The sequence below is a fragment of the Cavia porcellus genome, unplaced genomic scaffold, assembly GCF_034190915.1.
Source record: "Cavia porcellus strain 051 isolate PalLab524CR breed Dunkin Hartley unplaced genomic scaffold, mCavPor4.1 scaffold_19, whole genome shotgun sequence".
Lineage (NCBI taxonomy): Eukaryota > Metazoa > Chordata > Mammalia > Rodentia > Caviidae > Cavia > Cavia porcellus.
This window is the reverse complement of record NW_026947502.1, coordinates 40,716,688-40,739,044: the sequence shown is the minus strand read 5'-3', so window position 1 is coordinate 40,739,044 and position 22,357 is coordinate 40,716,688. Positions and strand designations below refer to the sequence as shown.

The window sequence follows — 22,357 nt, the reverse complement described above, 5'->3', positions numbered from 1 at the left end:
TGTATCTTTGCTCACAGAATGGTAAAAATGGCTCCCAAACCCATGTTTCCCTCTGTCCATACTTTACAATAAGATTTCACTATGCTGTCCACCAAAAACTGGAATCTATTTCTCCTATCTCTTGACTATGGGTTGGACTGTATGCCACCTAACTGTAACTGCTGATGTGACTGGATTAAGACACTCTTAGAGAAGTGACTGGATCATGGTGGTACTATCATCAATGTATCAATCCACTGAAGTTCATAATTGAATGTGCAGCTAGGAAATGGGTCCAGTTGGAAGAGGGACACTGCGGGAAAGCTTTGGAAGGTATTTCGGTTGATACTGCTCTTCCCCTGGGCACTGCAGCCAGCTACTATGAGGTAAAAAGCATTCCTCTGCCTATCCCTCCCACTGTAAGAAAGACTTGGATCCAACTGACTATGGACTGAAATCTTTGAAACTGTAAGCCAAATAAACTTCTTTTAGTTGTGTATATCAGTTATTTTCTTCAACAGAAAAGCTGATCAATAAAATGTGTAACTTGCTCTGACCACATAATAAAATATAAGAGTAACTTTCTAGGACTTCTAAACCCATAATTTAGCAATTCCTGCAGCTACGCTTTCACTTTCACAATCCAGTTACCACATCAAATTAAAATTTAGGCTACCCCACTACAAAGGCCACACAAAAAGAGACAACCCACATGAAGAACAAAGATGTTGACATTAACAAGGACCAAGGCCTGTATGCGTGAACAAAGCATTGCTTAAAACCCCTAGTGACAGACAAGACACTAGGTAATACCACATATAACAAAAGATAAACCATTCCCACAGAAGTCAATCATAATTCCTGACACAGAGAATCTTAAGCACCTAAATGGACTAAAGTTTTAAGTAGCTAAATCTTGGGATTTTTATAAAAAGCAGAAGTAGATAACTGAATATATACTCCTATAATCTCTCCTTTTTAAAATCTATCTACTATTCAGGACAAAAAGTACCTCTTCAATGAAACCCTGATTCCTTGTAATTAATGTTTCTTTCAAAAAACAACAGGCACTCCTATTTTAGTACTTATAATGTTTTTTATCACATATTACGGTTTCATTATAGCCTCTAAAAGAGCACCATCTATAATACTTTGTATTACCCACAATCTCAATATAAAATGCATAAATAAAAACAATGCAAGGAATATTTCATTTCAGATAATATCTCTTATTTTCTTACCTGTAGGATCCCAAGTTATATTGTGTGCTATTGAGTCCAGAAAAAACTGGCCAGTTTTCTGCCACTGACTATCCAATTCCTAAAAGTAGAAAAACTTCATTTAGGTGCCTGCAATCAGCATCTACCCTATGCTAAATATATATGTTCATATTTACTATTCTTATAATAGTTGATTATTTGCAAAGAAAACAAAGTGTTCAATTCAGTTAAAAAAATAAAAAGAAACAAGGACTATATGAAGGAGGAGACCACTGAGAGACTATCCATTGCTGGATATCCAAAACTACTATTAACCTCAAAATAAATACTACTTTTATTACAATTAAGAGTCAAAAATTTAACTTTAAAGGTGTAGATATGACTCTGTTATTTGATGTATCTTTCTCTTAATGTTTTATCTCTGAGATCATGATGGTATGGGGCAAAATTCAGAATAACTGAGAAGTAACACTTCCTTAACATTATATAAAGTTCTCCATTTATTACAGCAGTATTTTTCAAGCAATTTTGTCCTGTTTTATTTGGGGGTATTTTATTTTGGGGAGGTTGTATCTTGAAACAGTCTTGCCGTGAAATGCAGACTACCCCTGAACTCATATGCCTCTTGTCTCAGCTTCCCAAGCGGTGGAATTTCAGGTGTGTACCACCAAGCCTGGCTTTTTTTTTTTTTTTTTTTTTTTTTTTTCCTTTTTCAACAAGAAATACATTTTGCACAACTTAGGACACATGAACATATATACATAAGTGAATCTAGTGTCAGCCTAGGACGTATGTGATGTGCCTTGACATTTTTCTCTTCTATCTCATTTTCTTTTTAAATTCAAGTTTTGATCTTTAAACTGATTTAACTGCTCATTAACAGAGTGAGATCCATAAATGCTCTCTTAATGTAGTGAAAACTACAACAAGGTGGTACAACAAAGATGAAGCTAAGTTGTTTATTAAAAGTTCACACTTTACACAAACATGCCTAAAAATTCAGGTTCAAAGGTCTAGTTCGTGGCACAAGAACAGATACTTTAAACTAATACCCTAGATAACTGATACCCCAGGCCCACAGCGTATGCTTGTATGAAATGCTGACTCTCTAAGAGCAGATCTCAATCTCAGCAAACATGAGAATCGTCTTTAGAACTTAACATATTATAGAGCCCCCTTCCTTACACCTAGATATTTCTAAATTTCTAGGGCAGAACTGGACACATGTTATCCTCCCCCACAATCCTGAAGTATACTTCGCATTGTAGTGTTCTCATGAGAATATTTACCATCTCAAAAGACTATTCCAGAATGTGCAGAGAAAAGGGAACAATCTTTTAATGAGAACCTAAATACCTATAAAAATATATTCTAGAATTATAGATTCCACATCTTCCAAATCTATGCTTTTTCCATTTGATCCAGTTTCATATTTTCTACCCTGTTGGCAATATTAACACATAGGGTTCCTCCTACAGAGTATTTCAGCCTATTGTATTCATCATAATAAATAGTACAAGAGAAAAGGGGCCAGAATAGAACATTTCTGTGCTACACGTACTACTAAGGGCATTTAAACATAAATGAACTGCATGCAAACTACTAAGGGCATTTTAACAGTGAATTTTTTAAAACAGCTTTTTATTCAACCAATAGTATTAAGTACTAAAGTATTTTATTCTCAATGGCTTGACCATTTTTAAAATTTGTTTTTAGTGCTGCACTTACTAATTCATATGGCTGTAAGAGCTTTTTTTTAGGTACTGGGGAATCAAACTCCCAATCTTACATTTGCCAAGCAGGTGCTTATGCCGCTGAGCTAAATCCCCAGCCCTTGTACGAGCTTTTAATACTGTACTCACTAGATAACATACAAACACAAATAGAAATGAGAGGTGATCATGAATACCCCTCTAATGAAATTTAAAGATGAATATCAACTAGCCTAGAGAAAATATTTCTCATTAACACAAGGTAAGGAAGGAATGGTCACACTTCAGTATCAATACAGCTGGTTTTATGTTCAATTCCGTGGCTCAACAATCAAAATATCAAGTCGCTTGTTTTCTTTGGGCTTCTACTGTCTTACTCATTTAAAAAAGACAAGAAAGAAAGAAAAGCAAGGGCTGGGGATTTAGCTCAGTGGCACAAGCGCCTGCCTGGCAAGCACAAGGTCGTGAGTTCGATCCTCGGTACCAAAAAAAACCCAAACAATGAAAGGAAGAAGGAAGAAATGAAATAATAGCTATCCAAACTACGTTAGAGGTAATTTGTAAAATGCTAATGAATCAAGTGAAAAACATGAAAATGATAAAGAAAAGTATTTCTATTATTAATATGTTTAACTCTTTACAACACAGTTCTACACAGTCTTTGATATAATGTTATTCCAACAATAATGCTACCAAGAATGACTAGGTCTTAGAGTTGAGCAAACCTATCAGGCTGACTTGTTTTGAATCAAATAACTACAATGAAACAGAAACAGAAATCAGTGCTAAGTTCTATAACACAGGGTTCTTTCAACTACACTGTGCTGATCCATTTAGCATGACTTGAACCTTCAGTTTAAACTTCCAGTAGAAAAGGGACAGTGGGGTCTGTTTGTTATACTTGAGAGCATTAAAGGACCTATGAAAGTTAATAAATAATCCTAGTATTTATAAGCAATTGTTTAACCAGCCTTCTCAGCTACCTAATAAAGAAAAACATTTGACCTGATAACAAGTATATTATATGATATAACAAAGAAAGTAAGTCCTAGAACTATATTAAAAAACATGCAACTTAACAATATACATGAGAAACGGAAGAAAAACTACATGAAAACAGACCTAAAAACCAACAATAAAGGGCCACATATGGCTAAACAATGTTTGTTGCTAGTAATAACTAACAACTTTAACTTTTAACTCTTTTAAAATGTATTATAAAATTTTAAATGTCAGAAGAAAAAAGGTAAAGCATTTCAAGACCATTTACTGGCACAATTCAGTGTAATTCTATTCCATAAAGTATTTAAATATTTTTAATATGAAAGTGGGATTTAACATGTATCTTCAATTATACTATATAATTTATATTAATTTGATGGTCACTGTGGTTTTAATATCCTTTGAATTCTAATGACATTTTAATTCCTCAAAGAAAAATTACAGATTTACTGACCAAATTTTTCTTTTGTTTCGGTAGATTAACTGGTTCAAAAACAGAGATAATGTTTCCATAGGATGCAGCAATCTTTTAAAAAGAAGAAAAAGAAAAAGAAAATTATTATGGGTATATTAACTTACTTATGGATCACAATTTAAAATACACACACATACACACATTTCATTCACCAATATCTGAGAATGTACGACTTTTCTTTTGTGGTACTGGGGATTAAACCCAGAGTCTCACACAAGATAAGCAAGTATTTCCAAGGTGTATCCCCAGCCCATTGTATTTATCTTGAGACCAGCTCTTACTAAATTGCCCAGCTTGCCTCAAATCTGTAATCTTTCTCCATCAGGCCCCAAGGTAGCTGGATTATTTTAGGCATACATTGTGCCCAGCAAAAATGTCGATTTTGAAGAGCATCACATCTGGATTATAATCCTAGTAACTAGCAAATTAATCTCTCTGTACCTTGATTTCTTTATTGGTGTTTGTAGTATGTATAACACAGTCTTCCTAACTAACAATCCTATTTTAAGGATTGACATAACATTTCTAAAACACTTAGCATATATTAAATCATATATACGTGCACACAAATGTTCATTGTTTTTCTCACAGAAGAAAACCTATCAATGTAATCTTTGCCAGATATAGAAGATGACATAACTTAAAAATTAGTTTATAGATTACTCATCATCAAAGTTCAAAATTTAGCAGTATTTACCTTTTTAAAAATAGAAGTTAGATCTAGTCCTTTGTGAATTCCTTGAGTACATTTTCAGCTTATCTTTTATACTTATATATATACAGATTTTTTTTTTGCAGTATGATACGTATTAAACTCAGGAACTTGTATACAAACACTATCATTAAGCTGCACCACTAATCACCTAAATTTACTATTAAATTAAAGGAACATAACCTTGCCTGGCTCTTTTTTTTTTTTTGGTCTTTTTCCTTTTTACAGGTACCAGGGATCGAACTCACAACTGCCTGCTTGCAAGGCAGGCGCTTATGCCATTGAGCTAAATCCTCAGCCCCTTGTCTGGCTCTTTTATAAGGCAGTTAATATCATAACTTAAGTGCATCCTACATAACTGAACTTCAAAATATGGAAATTAGGTAACATGAAAGACTCGAATCAGAGACAGAAAAGAATATATGATCTAATAAAGGAAGGGAACAAAATGAGTAATTACATATGGAAAAAAAACTTTCAATGGGTATTTTGAGTTCTCAGTTCCTAGAATACAGAAACCACTTGCCCTATATTATCTGACAGAGTACTTAGTGTGGGGTTGTCATGGTTTATGTTGTGTCCACCAGGCCTCATGAGTTTGCATTGTTCATTTGCGATGGTTCATTGTATAGTGCTTGGATTGATGGTGTCAGTGCTCCACCCACATAGGGGTGGAGCCAGGATGTGATGTAATGGCAGGAAGAAGGTGTGTCTCTCTCTTTGCTAGTTCCTGTTTGCTGTTTGTGGCCGCCATGAACTGCAGCCCAGCTATGCCTGCCTGTCTTGGAGCCAACTGAGTATGGACTGAAACCTCCAAAAACTGTAAGAAATAAACTTTTCCTTTCCCAGCCTTGGGCTTCAGGTATTTTGTCTCAGCAAGGAGTAAAAAGTAACTAAGACAGAAATTTGGTACCGAGAGTGGGGTCATTTGCTGTGACTATACCTGGCCATGTTTTTCAAGAGGCTTTGGAAATGGCTTGTGGGTGGAGTTTGGAAAGGTTTGGACATGTCGCCTGGATGCATAGAGCTGGATCAGCTTAGGCTTTTCTGTAGAGGAGATTCTGGTCAGAGCTCAGGAGACCAGAAAGCTGATAGAAAGCTGGATGGTAAAGACCAGGCTTGGGAGGTTTCTGCTGGGAAGGACTGCATTGGTCGTTGGACTCCACATGATGTGTGTTATTGCTTAGCAGAAAGTTTGTCTGAATTTTGCTCCTGCCCAGAGACTTTGCCTGAGACTGAGACAAAGGGCAATGGACTGATTAATCTTGAAAAAGAAATTAAAAAGCAATCAAATGTTGAGGCTGTGGCATGGCTATTGTTGGTGGCTTTTAGCGAGCTTTATGTTTCCAATCAAGAGCAAAGAGCCCAGCAGGATAATTTCCAATGCTGTGAGTTTGGCCTGAAGGAAGATTCCAGGAAGGGTGTGGATTGTAAAGACAGAGTTGAGATTTTGATTCCTGAGGAGAAACAGAGAGGTAAGAAAAATGGCCCGAGGCATCCCAGGAAGCAGGTCCCCACCCTGTGCAGGCTCACAGCAAAGATGAAAAATTTTGCTCAGAGGAAAAATCTACAGAGTGCCAAGCTCCAGAATGGCGACAGAGGCCAAGTGAGGTTCCAGAATGGCAGCAACATAGAGAAGCTTCTCATCACAATCGGGTAAACAGAGCCCTGCGATCCAGGCAACTGACCCCTACAGCCAAGAGAGAGAAAAGCCTGGGTACTGCTTCAACTAGCAGCAAACCTTGGCGGCATCCACAAGGTGCTGATTTTAAGTGCAAGGCAGGTTTGAGACGGCTTCCACCTCAATTGCAAAGGGCCTGGCTGGCCAAGCAGTGTGCCCCTGAGAGGGCAATTTGTGAAGATGTAAGTGTGAAGCCGAAGGTACAGTGGAGACTCCAGAAGTTTGGAAAAGTCAGAAATGTGGATGATCCAAGGGAAGCTGCAAAAAGCGAGCAGAGAAGATTTAAGAGAAAAGCTGCGGGAGTTGAAATCACCAGAAGTGCCCTGGGGGTGGAATCACCCAAGGCTTTTGGAACTTGCAACCAGATTCCTTCAGATGCTGAGCATAGAACTCTAGAACTTAATGTTTGCCCTGCTGGATGTTGGAATTGCTTTGTTTTGAATGCTTTCTATTCTCCTGTTTGTAACTTTTGGAATGGTAATGTTTATCTTGTGCCTTTGCATTTCAGAAATGTTTAACCTTGTTTCTTTTGTACAGGGGCTTACAGTTAAGAGTTTGCCATAGATCTTGGAGGAGACTTGGGACTTGGATTTTTCAGCAATGTTGAAGCTGTTAGGACTTTGGCAACTCTTGGAGGTGGACTAAATGTCTTTTGTATAAAGGATGTACATGAGTCCTGGGGGCCAGGGGTGGAATGTCATGGTTTATGTTGTGTCCCCCAGGCCTCATGAGTTTGTATTGTTCATTTGTGATGGTTCATTGTACAGTGCTTGGATTGATGGTGTCAGTGCTCCACCCACATAGGGGTGGAGCCAGGATGTGATGTAATGGCAGGAAGAAGGTGTGTCTCTCTCTTTGCTAGTTCCTGTTTGCTGTTTGTGGCCACCATGAACTGCAGCCCAGCTATGCCTGCCTGTCTTGGAGCCAACTGAGTGTGGACTGAAACCTCCAAAAACTGTAAGAAATAAACCTTTCTTTTCCCAAATTTGGGCATCAGGTATTTTGTCTCAGCAACGAGTAAAAAGTAACTAAGACAGGGGCTTTACGTATTAGTGTTTAAGCTCAGAAACAGAGCACAGTATAAACACAGATGAAAGGATTTAAAAGAGTAATGCATATTTAGAGGTGACTAGCTACCAACCTAGCAAGAAGCAAGTGTTCTCTGTAATAGAATAATTCACGTCAGACTAACAAGGCAGGTTTGAGTCAGGATAAAGAACAACCCATGCCAATGTGAACAATTCAACTTTTCTAAAGTAATGGGAAGTGAAAAATGTTTTGAAGTTGAGAAATAAGATAAATACAGATAAAGTTTCTCAGAAAAATTAATTTCATAGTTTTACGAAGAAAAAAAATGCTACAAAGATTATCTCTCTATTCCCCTCACTCCTTTCTCCATAATTGGGACAGAACTCAAGGCCTTCACACTGAGCTACAACATTCCCAGTCTTTTATATTTTTTAATTTAAGATAAGATCTCATTAAATTGCTAATTGGATAGGCTGGACTTGAACTTGTGATATTCCTGCCTTGGCCTCCCAGACTGCTGGGATTACATCACCATCCAATGGCCTTAAACGCAAGCGGAAGTCTCTAGGTACCAGGATCTGAAAATTTGCTTCCTGATACTGTAAGGAACCCTTTGATGTGAGTGATATCTGCCAATAAGGTAATTTACCCTTTATGAGAATGAGCATAAAACAAAATGACTTTTATACTGTGATGTGGACTATCATAATCTAGTTTATTCTAAAAAGACAGTTCTCAATGGATATTATCAAATAAAATTTGTAACATAAACTACTTCTATGTGAGACTGAGTAACAGAACCAACTGTTGTTTTTGTAGCATTGCAAACTGAACACAGAGCCTTGCACATGCCGGGTAAGTGCTCTTTTACCAAGCTATATCTCTGGTCCTATAATCAAGTTTTTATACAATGCTAAAGATCATGGGAACTTCACAGTTAAAACATCCAACAAACATGAAGATGACAAAAACGTTCATAATAAACACCATGTTTACAGTACAGTGAAATAGCAGGAGCCTGCCCCAATCTCCTGCAACAAATGTACAGCAAAGGCGTAAACAAAAGAGACAAGTAATATGGTATGGAGAGTCCAGAAGGTCAAAACTCTCTTGTAGCTAAAACAAAGACTTCTCTGGCCAGCTAGTATTTATTGGATTTCAACAAGTTTGAAGGGAAAAACTGAAGTAAAGGCAGGGAAACTACGGGAGGACTTGTGATAGAAAGGATCAAAGAACTAAGCAGTAAATTTTGTTCATTGAGAAAACTGTCTTATTTCTTAGGTTGACAGCTATTGCTCTTGAATAGGGAGTGTCAGCCCAGTGTCCTTGGCTGCCTCAGCTGTGGTACAATCTTCCCAGCATCGTGGTCAGCAATTTAACCCTTACAGAGCCTGGTCTCCAACAGTGAGAAGCAATAAATGGTGTAAATAAGACAAATTCAGAGATCCTGTAATTACAATAAAGAGAAGAAACATAAAGACAACAAAAGGAACAGTAGAAAGGATTAAGTAAAGACTGCGGCAGTGAAATTCCTTTTACCAAAAATATCCTTAAGTCTTAAATAGATCAAAAATTTGTAAAGAGATCATGTCTATGAACTCTTGGACAATCTGTATTCCTCTCACCAAGTTTTTAGCTGGTGTTGCTTAGTGGTATGGTGCATGCTCAGCATGCTTAAAGCCCTCAGTTCAATCTCTAGCACACACAAATACACACACACACACACACACACCCCACACACGTGCACATACACGCATTCCAGGGGGACCACACAGTTGAACAACATATTTAAACATCTACAGAAAAAAGTGAATTTACAAAGTTCATTCTAATACAGCTACAATTATACATAGACATGATCATCTATGCCTATAGACCCCCATCTGGTACTACACAGGACTGTATCTAATTTAATCTAGGATAACTATATTCCCTGTTTCTTTTGGTTTTTTGTTACTATATGAACATCAACGTTAACTTTTTACTTTTTCAAACACACACAAAAAAAATCCAAAGGAAAATTTTCATTTTTCTTATGGATTTGGAAATTACTAAAATATTAGAAGTTTAGGAAAAGTTAATAATCCTTTCAGTATAAAGTTTATCTACAAGTTATAAAACACTAAGTACCTGCTTACAAAGTATGACTCTAGCAAATGATTTTTCTTCAGGACAAGAAAAAAATCTGTAAATAGATTGAAGATTTCTTCTCTTTCTAGTCCCTCAATCCAATTAATTTATGAATAAGCAAGCTTTAGACATGTTCCACAGGAATAAGCATATTTCTTTCTCTTCTACTTCTTAAAATTATGTAAAGACAGAATTCCTGACACTCTAACAAACATCTTAGAGGATTAAAGAAATTTAGTTACCTAGTCATGAAACAAAGCAAACTCCTTTTGTCCTTGAAACAAACCATTTCGACAGGAAATCCATACTTCAGAGATTATTTTGATAAAAATCATATTCAAACCAAATTTGCATTTTACTATAGCATTACAAACCTTGCCATGCTGCATTGAACAGTCTACACATCCCACTTGAATGTTTCCATGTTTAGCTCCTGGAATTATTTGTAATCTTTCAAAATCACTTCCCAGTATTACGACATCACATCCAGATGCATAAGCCTAAATAAAATAAAATGGTAAGTGTTGAGAAAAATATCGCATAGACCAGTGGCATTTAACATGAAGCCTTAGACTTATTTTATAATATTTCCTTTTAAAAAAACATTATTTGGAATTATTTCCCTTTCATTCCATTTATAGTGCAACAGAAAATTCTATCAGTCCTATGTGGAACATACATATAATTATATCCACATCTTTTACTTCCACCAAATGTTGACTACTGTCTAAGCCACCATCATTTCTCTCCAATATTACTATTAATATTCCAACTGCTTCCATTCTTGCCTCTAAATATTTTTTAAAAAATAATTTGTGTTAAAATGAATTTATACTAAACCTCCTGAATAGTACTTTTGAATTAAATCCCAACTCCTAACCACAGTCAATAGCCCTGACTGTCCTACAAATCCATTTCAGGATATTCTTTCCTTCTTTCCTTTCCTTACCTGGTTTTAGTCCCCTACAAAGTCCTTTCTTCTGTTTCTTTTTTCAACTCTAGGTGGTTTATCCTACTTTTATCTGATTGGTCTTTGTCTCACTAGCTTCTTTCCAAAACTGGAGTTTCAGTTCCTAACCATCTGTCTGTTACTACTTTCTATCACAGTACTGTTTATTTTCTTCATAGCACATATCATGACTTATAAATGTTTTGCTTATTATTCATGTTCATATCTTTAAATTACAAGAAGAGAAGGTTTATCTTGTTCTCTACTTTAGTCCAACCCCCACTCCATGACACATCAAGGGCTTGGAATATAGCTAGCACTTCATAAATGTCCACAGAATGAACACTTAATTTCACAGAAACACCCACCATAATCAAACAGAAAAATACATATTTCAAGCCCTATTGGCAAACACCTTATACTGAAGTTCTTTTTAAATCTTACAATTAGTGGAATCCTTCAATAATTCTTTTCGTATCCTTTTCCCTGCTTCCTTCTCTGATCACTGAAGTTTCTTCTATTACCAGGTACATGGTTGTACCACACTAGGAGTTACATATTGTAGGCAGAAACAGTATACATTTTGTCAATAGAAGATCAACAACAAAGTGTATTTTCTAAGTTCTAAAGGTTTAGTAATTTCTTTCTTTCTTGTTACTTTTGCAAATGCATACATATTAACATAAATGGGTTATACTTTATGTGTATGTTATGTCTTAGTAACTTTCTTGAAGCTGAAACACAACATCCAACATCCACAGCTTACAGGAGGAAAGGTTCATTTTGTTTCAGGCTTTTAGTCCACAGTAAGCAGGCTCCAAGGCAGAAATAAGAGCCACGGGGCACGGTGGAAGAAAAGGTACTCAACCAAATGTCAGGAACCAGAGAGAGTGGGGAGAGGACAGACACAAGGACAGACAAGAGGAAAGATGTTTCTAGGTCATGCCCCCAGTGACATGCTTCTATAATCAGGTGTCACCTTCTGAAAAAGCATTCAGTGACTGAACTCATCAATGGATGAATCTATTGATGAATACATACCTTATAATAAAATCACCTTCCACACAGACGAAAATTTTGAGGAACATTCTAGATCTACATCATAACATTCTACCCATGGTCCTCAAAAGATTCATTTTCATCTCATTACGCAAAATGCATTTAGTCCACCTCTAAGATTCAAACAGTTCAAGTACTGTTGGAACGTTCAAACCCCAAGTCTCCCTCTGATACTCAAGACAAACTCTTAGTGGTGAGTGCCCATAAAATATCAAAAAGAAAAGTTAAATTCAGTGGTTCCTCACTTTACAATAGTAATTCTTTCCATGATTCTGGTTGCAATTGAATTTTAAGAATACTATGCAACCAAAATAGTAGAATGAATTCTATGACCAGAATTGCGGAAAGAATTAAGTTCATGAACTGAGATACTACTGTACTTCCAAACACAGTGGCACATTTCCATTATAAAACAGAACTAGAATAGAAAGGAATGAGGCCAAAACACCACTAAAATTCAGCAGAGCAAACATTAAATCTTGGAGCTCTGTATTAGGCATTGTTGTAGTAAGGGTTTGCAAAGGAATAGATTTAATAGAGAGCACATAACTTACAGAATTTTTAAAATAATATTCACCTAAAAAGTCAAATGCAGAAGAGGACAAGTGATGTGTCCATACAGTAGAGATCCAAAAATAAAGCTGAGGGCCTGGATCCCATGGCAATGTCCTGCATGAGTCCAGCTGATGACTTAGATCCATGGTAATGTCCTCCAGAAATCCAGCTGGAGGCCTAGAGCCCATGACAAAGAAGTCTGTATTAAAGATCTGCAGTGGTAAAGCCCAAATGTCAGTGATGGAAGCTAGAAGGTCTGCACCAGTGGGATGAAGGATCTTTGCCAGCAGGCTGAAGGATGCTCATGAGACCCAGGAAGCAACACCCAAGGTAAGAACCAGGGCTCCCCCAATGATGAGAATGGCTGAGTTCATATCAGGAAAACCAGTACGACAAGCTTCTCTAGGAAAATCAACAGCATACCATATTCCTGTCCAGTTCTCCTTTTATGCTGTTGGCAACAATACTTAAGTGGGCCTTCCACACCCTGTACCATTAGTTAATCCACCAAAAGCACCAAAAGAGGAAGCTGTGATATGAGCTCCAAAGGACTGGACAACCCTATCTGTATGGCTTTGACAAGTGCCGTCTTCATGGTCTCTCTCGTCCTCTCATTGCCAGCAACTTTCATCAACAGATGATCTACATTTCTGACATATCAAACTTCTTAGTGTCTCTACTGCACTTTCAGATTTATTCTCATAGCTTTACACACTGGTCTTTCAGGGGCTCTTTGCCTGATTTCCTAGGCCTTCCTTTATCTGTGTAGAAGGGCTAGGGTTAGGGTTAGGGTCAGTGACATAAGTGTCTGCCTGGCAAGCGCAAGGCCATGAATTCAATCCCCGTTACCACACATACAAAAAAAGAAATCTCAGTAGATGTCTCTCTAACCTCAAACTTTTGCATTCTGCAAGCCTGTTCAACTAGCACCACTATCTTGTTCAACCAGTATACTGTCCTGATGCAAAGTACTTCAGTTCTTTTTAATGTTAAGTCTTTTCAGTAACTGCACTCTCCACGGCCAACTTTGCAAAGTATTTCTTTTCTGATGAAACTGCAAACTTTTCACATTTACTTTTTGTTTCTGATTTTCAATGTAGATCTGGCTGAAAGCTGCCAGCAATAATCAATGCCACAGCATGAATGTTGAGTGCCCTGAAATTTCTTCCATCAGATTAATCAGTCCACCATCCTGAATCTCAGTTTCTCACAAAGTCTCAAAACATAGGCAAAATGAGCACAAATTTCCTACCAGACCATAACATACAGGATCTCCATCCAGTCTAGCTGCCAATGGAATCTTTGTTCCCACCTGAAACTTCTTTAGCCTGACCTTTACAGTCTGTATTTCTACAACATTCTGATCTTCTGAGCTCTGACTAGTATCACCCATCAAGGCGGGCTTATAGGAAAATGAGGGTTTCTCTACGTGGTATCTCCAATGTCTCAAAATTCTTTTCATAAACTATTCCAAAAGATTATAAAACATATGGCCAAGTACAATCACAACAAGGATCCCACTCTTGCTGTCAAAATCTGTCTTACTGGCCAAAAATGGTGGTGTATCCCTCTAATCCTAGCACTGGGGAAACTGAGGCAGGAGGATTGCCTCAAGATCGAGGGCAGCCTGGGCTACACAGCAAGTTCAAAGCAGCCTAAACTATACAGAGAAACCCTGTCTCAAAAAAACAAAAACAAAAAGTCTGTCACTAAAACAACACCCAACATCCATAATTTAAAGGAGCAATAGTTTACATGTATTATAGTTTCAGTCTACGTTAAGCAAGGTCCAAGGGCGAAACAGGACAGCTGAGGGAAAAGGTGCTCAACCTATGGCAGCCAGAAGCAGAGAAGGAGAAGAGCCAGGGACTAGAAAATATCCTTACCAGTCACACTCCCAGCCCACCTAGCACTACATTTATACTGAACTTACCAATGAATTAACCCACTGATGAGTACAACACTCCCATAATACAATTATCTTCCGCCCACGTGAAAATTTTAAGGAACATTTTGGATCTAAACTGTAACACCTTATCTCATTAGTTCCTACCAAAGCCACAATGGCTCTGTATAAGCTATCAAAAATATTGGAAAAGGGACTCGAGATAACATTCAACTACTTAACACTACAGCCAAAAAAAATCAAAGCCCAAGTAAACTGGTAACATCTTAGTGGTAGAGAGAGCTTGAAAACCCTGTTTTCTTGATTCTTGGCCTGTCATTTCCATGGGTTTCCTTCCTACATAAACTTGATTGTCTGGAATAATGCCTGAAATCTGGTCTAGTTACATAGGGAAAAAATTAACTCAGTCAACAAATAAAAAAAAATTACATGCATGGTCTGCTCTTATATATAAATACCCACAATAAGATTATGACATAAGATTCAAGTTGGACATGACTCTCCCAGTACCCAACCTGCCTGGTACCTGAGACACTGTTCTCAGTCCCTTTGCAAACACAGGATGTCTTAAAAAAGGTAAGACAGAAGTGGACTCTTGCAAGCACATGGACATCTAAAGACACCTAAGCATTCACACTGCATGCCTGAAGGGCTTTACCCACTGAGGTAGAAGACATTCAAGAGAACTTTGACCACTGATGTTTACACTAAGATCTTCCCACATCTAATGTTCCTTGCTTCTTTCAAGCTCCCCCACAAAGTCCACTTCTCTTTGCTCCCTACAGACAGCTTTTCTATTCTCTGCCTGTGCCCAAGCACAACAAATTCTACATCAAGATGCCTTTACACAAGCTCAGTGATCTCAACTGATCTCTGCCTTGCACTATTCATTACACGTGAAGCTTAAAAAAAGTTCATGAACAAGAATAAATCCTGAAAATAAAGAGTTGCTGCTCATAATATTCATAACTAGACACTGATTTTCATCTCGATATTAAATGTAGGTAAAATGGTGATTGTCATTGCTTCTCAAAATATTGTGTTATCAACAGATGAATGGATAAACAAAATGTGGTATTTCTACACAAGAGGGTACTACTAAACCATAAAGGAGGAAAAACTGAGTCATTTGGAGGAAAACAGATGCACTTTGAAATAATTTTAAGTGAAATAAATCAATACACAAGTTTAAATTTCACAGTTTCTCTTTGTGAAAAACCCAACAGGTAAATAAGGAGAATAAAGAAGGGAGGAGGAGGAAGAGAAGCAACAGAAAAGGAAAAAAGAGAATACAAGGAAAAAAATGGAAACAAAGCTTTTATAAATGCGGAAGGGCAAAAGGGTTGAAGGGACGGGAGGGGACAGGAGGGGGATGGGGAAAAAGAAGAATCAAGATCTATTATGTACAGGCACAAATTTCCTACAATGTATGTGACCAATATGCATGACAAATATATACTAATAAAAAAACATAAAATTAAAAAAAAGCACTAAACTGTGTATGTTAACAATTTACATTTACTTCAAATTTTTAAACTGGATAAAAAACGTGCTTCATAGCCTCATCTTTCATTCAAGATACCTGAAATTGTTTACCTAATATCAAATATGTTGCAGATATTTTTTTCTCAAACATGATTACATTTTTCCACAGTAGCTCACAAATTACTCTTAAATAAAAATATTCTATTTTCAGGTTGAGAAATCCAACGGTATCCCAGAAATGAATAATTCTATAGAGACGAAATCACATGTTCTAATACTTCAACATTGAAGGAGGCCTCTACCTTTGAACTCCCTTGTTCTTTTCCCACTGCTGCATTATACTCTTACTGTTTTTTGTTTTAACTGCTTAAGGTACTAGAGATTGAACCAAGAGTCTTGACACTGACCTACATCAACAGTTTTGTTTTGTTTTTTAGTTCTGAGACAAGGTCTTACTAAGTTACTAAATTGCCTGGGCTGGGTTTGAACTTGGAATCCACCTGCCCCAACCTCCCAGATGGCTGGGACTACACGTGTGTGCATGCCTGGCTTTACTGCTGTCATTCAACTTTTTTCTCGGTGGCTGTATTAGAAGTTGCCAAACTCATTATCTCTAGTTTCGGTAAAATTTTACAACAAAGGAAAGTGTTAATCATCATGGATACTATAAAAGAATGAGGTAACATTGAGGATATATAGGCTTTTCTCTTCGATCCTCTCTTTTCTTTCTTTTGCTGTTATTAATGGACATCAACAAACTACTAGATGGAGAAAGAAAAAGATACAATCAATAGTACTCCACACTTCATTATTTGATATTATCCTGGGACTTACAATAAAAATCCCCATTTTCTGGACTACAGAATGTTAAAACTTACAGGTTTTATTTGATTGTATATTTAAAGGATGAACTAATAACTATATTTGAGTTTTTCCATTTCTTAATGCTTTTTAAGAATTTTTAAATATTTCCTTAAAAATTCTGTGTGCAGTTGGGCATGGTGGCTCACACCTATAATCCCATTTGAGAGGATGAGACAGGAGAATCACCTTGAATTCAAGGCTAACCCAGGCTACACAGTGAGTTGAAGTCAGCCTGATTACAAAGCAAGACTCTGCCTCAAAAACAAAAACAAATAAACAAAAGAAACACAATTCTCAGATGAAGAAATAAAATGGCAAATAAATACACGAAAAAATGTTCAACATCACATTAGTCATTCAAGAAATGCAAATTAAAACAACACTGAGATTCCATTTTACCCCAGAAAGAATGGCTATCATCCAAAAATTATTCAATGGCAAACGCTGGCAGTTGGGGGGAAAAAAGAATCCTCCACTGCTGTTGTAAGTGTAGATTGGTACAATCACTGTGGAAATCAGTGTAAAGATTCCTCAAAAAACTAAGAGTAGAGGTCCCATTTAACTCAGCTATTCCCCTTCTGAGTATTTTTCCTAAAGAACTGAAAATATTATACCATAGTAATACATGTGCAACCACGTTTATAGTAGCACAATTTGTAATAACTAGATCTTGGAAACAACCCAAATGCCCATCAACTGAATTAATGGATAAAAAAGATGTAGTATTTTATACCATGGAGTACTACTCAACCATAAACTCAAGGCTTTTATACGTAAATGGATGCAACTAGAGTTCATACTCATAAGTGAACTCGATCAAACTTGCATGTGTAAATATTGTATTGTCACTCTAGTGTAAGAAACTGAAAGACTAAATAATACCCAAAAAATACAACAGGTATTGTAAAAAGGAAAAAATTGTTCAAAAGGAAAGAACAACTAGGATAGGGGAAAGGAGAAAAAATACATATACATATATACTATATTACGCATGCTATTAATTAGTTTCTTGAAAGGAACAGTTAGTGCTTTATATTGCTTGATCAAGTTTGCACGCCTACATCTGGTAATCTGAGCAATTCTTCCGAAAACAACAATATGTAACATAATAACCATTGTTAATTTCCTATCATCTTGTTTTGAAATTCTGTATCATTTTTGTTTTTTTAAATTCTCTTTGAAATAAAATTTTTTAAAAATCCAAAGAAACAACAAAGCAATAATTCTATGTGCATACAACTCATAATGGTTAAATTTTTTAAAAGGTACTTATACACAATGGAGTACTATTTTACCAGAAAAAGGATAAACCTGAGTGATCTATAGGAAAGTAAGTGCACATTGAGGCAACAATGTTAAGTGAAATAAATAAGACACGAGAGTAATATTGTATGGTTTCTCTTATATGAGAAAACCAAAACACAAAGAAAGCATAAAATTTAGATAAAGGAAGTAGGAAGACTGATCTTTTGCAAAAGAGGAGACTAAGTGATGGTGGGAACAAAGAGGGAAGGAAAGAGAAGGGCATGAAAAAGAATTAAGATGTATTACGTATACATACCCACTCCTCACAAGGTATGTAATCATTGTATACTACAAACATGTACTAATAAAAAGTAGAAAGATATATAGAAAGAGAAAAAATTAAGAAACCTGGCAGAGACTTTGCTATTGTTCAAAGTAAACAGTTTAGTGGACATCTGTGATCTGGATGCTTTTTTTCCCCCATCCATTTCTGAAGTTGTATTTTGTATTAATAATTTCTTTTTCATTCAACAAATAATTAAAAAATATTCTAACAGCTAATGTAGACACACATTTAAAAAATAGGTTGTCAAACTTCAAAGAAAAAAATGAGACAACTGTCATTTTATTCAAACTTGTGATTAAGAGTACACTGTTGTTCAACATCATTATTCGTTAGGGAAATACAAATAACAACCATAATGAGGTAACACTTCTACCTTCTAGCACAACTTTTTAAAAGAAAATAACTAAGGATCTACAGTAACTGAAACCCTCATACACTGCTGGTGGGCAAGTAATGCTGGAACGGAGAATCATGCAAACTGAAACATAATTTGATAGTCCCTGAAAAAAGTTAGACATGGAGTTAGTACAGGTCAGCATTTCATGGCTAGGTACATAACCAAGAGAACTGAAAACACATATACACACAAAAATGTAAGCATGAATATTTATATCAGCATAAATGATCAGTGAAGAGAATTAACTTATATTCATTAACTGGCAAACAAATAAAATATATCTATACAAAGGAATATTATTCAGCTACAAAAAGAAATAGAAATTGGGTACGGTGGCACTCTGGACAGCTGAGGCAGAAGGATCCCCAGTTGGAGCTCAGCCTGGGATCAAAAGTTAAATTTTTTAAAGAAGACTGAGAACATAGTTCAGTACAAATTTCCTCGATTCAATACACAGAACAGAAGGGGCAAAAACCTGGAGTAATACATGCTACAAATGGATGAGATTTAAAAACATTATGCAACTTGAAGAAAGCCATCTGTGAATGGGGACAAATGGGAAAGAGACAAGGAAGGGGAAGTAAAAAGGATCAAGATGTGGTATGTACATGTTCCAATTCTCCTGGATGAATACAGTATATTCATTATGGATCACAAATATATACTAATTGTTTTAAAGACCACATGTATGATTTCCTTTGTATGAAATGTTCAGAATAGACAAATACACAGATGGTAAAAGAATGGCTGCTGTAGAGAACCACCTGGACAGCTCTCGAATACAGAGCCATCACCTCTGCTTTGGCTAAACCTGGCCCTATCTCCCACGTCCTGATATGTAGAGTTGGTTAGGCCATTTCTTTTTCCCTTCAGCTGGCTCTAAGCAATGTAAATGGGGCCAGCTGAAGTAATGATGCATAAGCTTTGAAGCCAGCTCACAGTCACTGTTTCCCCACCTCAGAGTCTCCCTAAATGGTTGAGCCCAACAATATGGCAGAGCCACACAGCTCCAGGGCTGGCAACTGGGTTTGAGCCTCAGATTAGAGGCCATGACTTCCTAGGGCACAGAAATTTACATATCAGAAACTGAAGCAACAGCCTCATAAACATTAAATGCTACCTCAATTGTGTTATGCAGACTGGTTTTTCTGCATACTCTTCTCTCTGCATACTGCAGAGGTGCTTTCTGGCTCCTACCTAGCCCAGCTCACAGTACTCACCTAATTCTCATCATTTTCATAGTCACTTATTCTCTAGCCACTCCCTTCTAACATGAATTAATAAAATTCGGGTTAGGCCCTGACCCGGCTTAGCCTTTTGTTCTGATAAATCTTCAGCCAGGTCAGAGTCAGAACCCCTTGGCCACCCCTAATTATAAATATATCTTAGTATATTAGTTCTCACTGTGCTGCCCATAATTATAAGTATGTCTTAGTGTCTTTATTCTTGCTGTAGGTTGCACTGGAAGCAGCAGACTGAAATTAACTGGCTAGAATTCCAATAATGTTTCCATGGGGTTACAAACATAAATTTACCAGATCATGACGAGGACTGAAAAAGAGATTTCTATAAATTTAAATAAAGAAGATACATAGCTACATAGAGAACAATGGCTGCCAATGACTGGAGTGAATACAAAATAACTGTTAACAGATTCTGCCTTTCATTTAGAGGCAGGGAAATTCAAGTGTAATTAAATTGTACAAAATTATGAAAATAAGTACATAACTATAAAAATACTAAAACCACTATGAATTTCACAGTACGTGAATTATGTCACAATAAAGTTGTTCTGAAAATACATCATATCTTAATAAATACCATATGATATCTTAAGAAAGCTTCCTCTGGAAAATGAATCTTTTTGACAGTAATCAATTTAGACAACCAAAAACGATTAGTTCTCAATGGGTAGGAATTCTATTCACAAATGTAGTAAAACTTCAGTGTTTTTTCAGTATTTTTAGCATATTTTTGTTAAATCTTTCATAATTTAAGCACAAAAACTTTTAAATTCAATTCGTGCCCTATTAGTTAAAAGATAATCAGGGGCAAAATTGGATAAAATTGGCTAAGGTTGAAATTGATTTTCAATTTGCTTTGCCTCTGCAGCTCCTTATCTTCTTCAAATTAACTACTCATGCACACTTCAGTCATGCAATACTCACTGATCTTAATTTTCCTATAAAAGCAAAAGCTGGGATAAAGCATAAGTCAGTGGTAGAGTGCTTTAATAGCAAGTGCAAGGCCTTCAATTTCACTCCAGCCACCACCAAATATAAAAAATGAAGACAAAACTTTACCAGAAGCCAAGCCTATATATCTGTTAAGTGATACCAGGAACTTAAGTGTGGAAATGTTTGAGTCAAACTATGTTCAAAACCAGTGTTTGCCCTTAAAATATTCTTTTTTCCATTTTCAAAAGGTTATGATTCAAAAACATTTCAGCTACCAACAACAATTCCCACAAGTATGGCAGTATGGCAGTAACAAATACCTACTAAATGAATGACATAATTGTTAAAGAGTGCCATTTCTGTGGTGAAGTGAATGGTAACTAAAATCCCACTTCTTTACCCTAAAGACTCATAAGAAATTACCTAAATTTAGGGCTGGGAATTTAGCTCAGCAGCATAAGCACCTGCCTTGCAAGCAGGCGGTCATGAGTTTGATCTCCGGTACCAATAAAAAAAAAAAAAAAAGAAAGAAAGAAAGAAATTACCTAAATTTCACTTTTTGAGGATCCTAAACTGGAAGTGTATGTAGAAAAGGGGAGACAACCAAAAACAAGCTGTCTAGATGCTGCACATAGTAAACTTAGTTCTTAGAGTAGAGGCTCTGTGGGGCCAATTTGTTATCTTCTAGTCCCCATCTGGATAACTTCTTGGAATACAAGGAAAGGGAAAAAAAGTCACTGTCTTCAGAAACAATGTGACCTACTAGGTGACAAGTAAACAAGGAGTTGCAAGACAGGCTCTAGTGAGAAACAGGAAGAATGCCTAATGTGACTTGAGACATCTACACTAAGACTTCAAGGATGAGGAGCTGGCTAAGTTCTAATCTTTTCTATATTGGGAGAGAGAGTTATAAAATTCCTTGAGAGCACATGCACAGGCTTGGAAGTTGGAGATATGGCATATCCTATTGTATAAAAGGAAAGAATATTATTAAAAGTTTAAAGAAGCAGTTATTGCAAGGAGAAGGAACAGAGACTAGAAAAGTGCATTAAAAAACATTAAGAGTTCAATGCAATGTCTTATAATTTGCCTTTTAAAATGACCCCTCTGGCAGTGCCAAGCTGGAGATAAACATAATTAAATATAGAAACACAGTTACTCTATTTAATCAGAGTAACTGCACTAGGGATAAATACAGTTGAGGCGTTCTGACAAACTACAGAGCTTCTCTGTATGAGAAGAATGTTAAGAGTGGTTGGTATTTTAGCTCAGTGGTAGAGAGCTTGCCTCATACACAAGAAACTCTGGGTTTGATCTTGGGGGCAGTAGATGATATGGAAGAAAGAGGAATTAAGGGTACAATCAACCCTCTGGATTAGAGAAACAGCTTGGCGATAGAACTACTTACAACGATTAGGAACAAAATTCGAGCAA

General features: G+C 36.5%; 1 protein-coding gene across 2 annotated transcripts in view; it reads right to left on the bottom strand.

The window, feature by feature from the left end:
* The window catches only part of Dmxl1 (Dmx like 1), a 165,664-nt gene that overhangs the window by 131,908 nt on the left and 11,399 nt on the right, over window positions 1–22,357 (bottom strand). For both annotated transcript variants that reach the window (XM_063230962.1, XM_063230963.1), the window contains exons 2-4: window positions 10,315–10,440; window positions 4,368–4,439; window positions 1,221–1,299 (exon numbers count right to left, since the gene is read on the bottom strand). In XM_063230962.1, coding sequence (XP_063087032.1) covers window positions 1,221–1,299; window positions 4,368–4,439; window positions 10,315–10,440 — 277 coding nt within the window. The remainder of the gene's footprint in view (window positions 1–1,220; window positions 1,300–4,367; window positions 4,440–10,314; window positions 10,441–22,357) is intronic.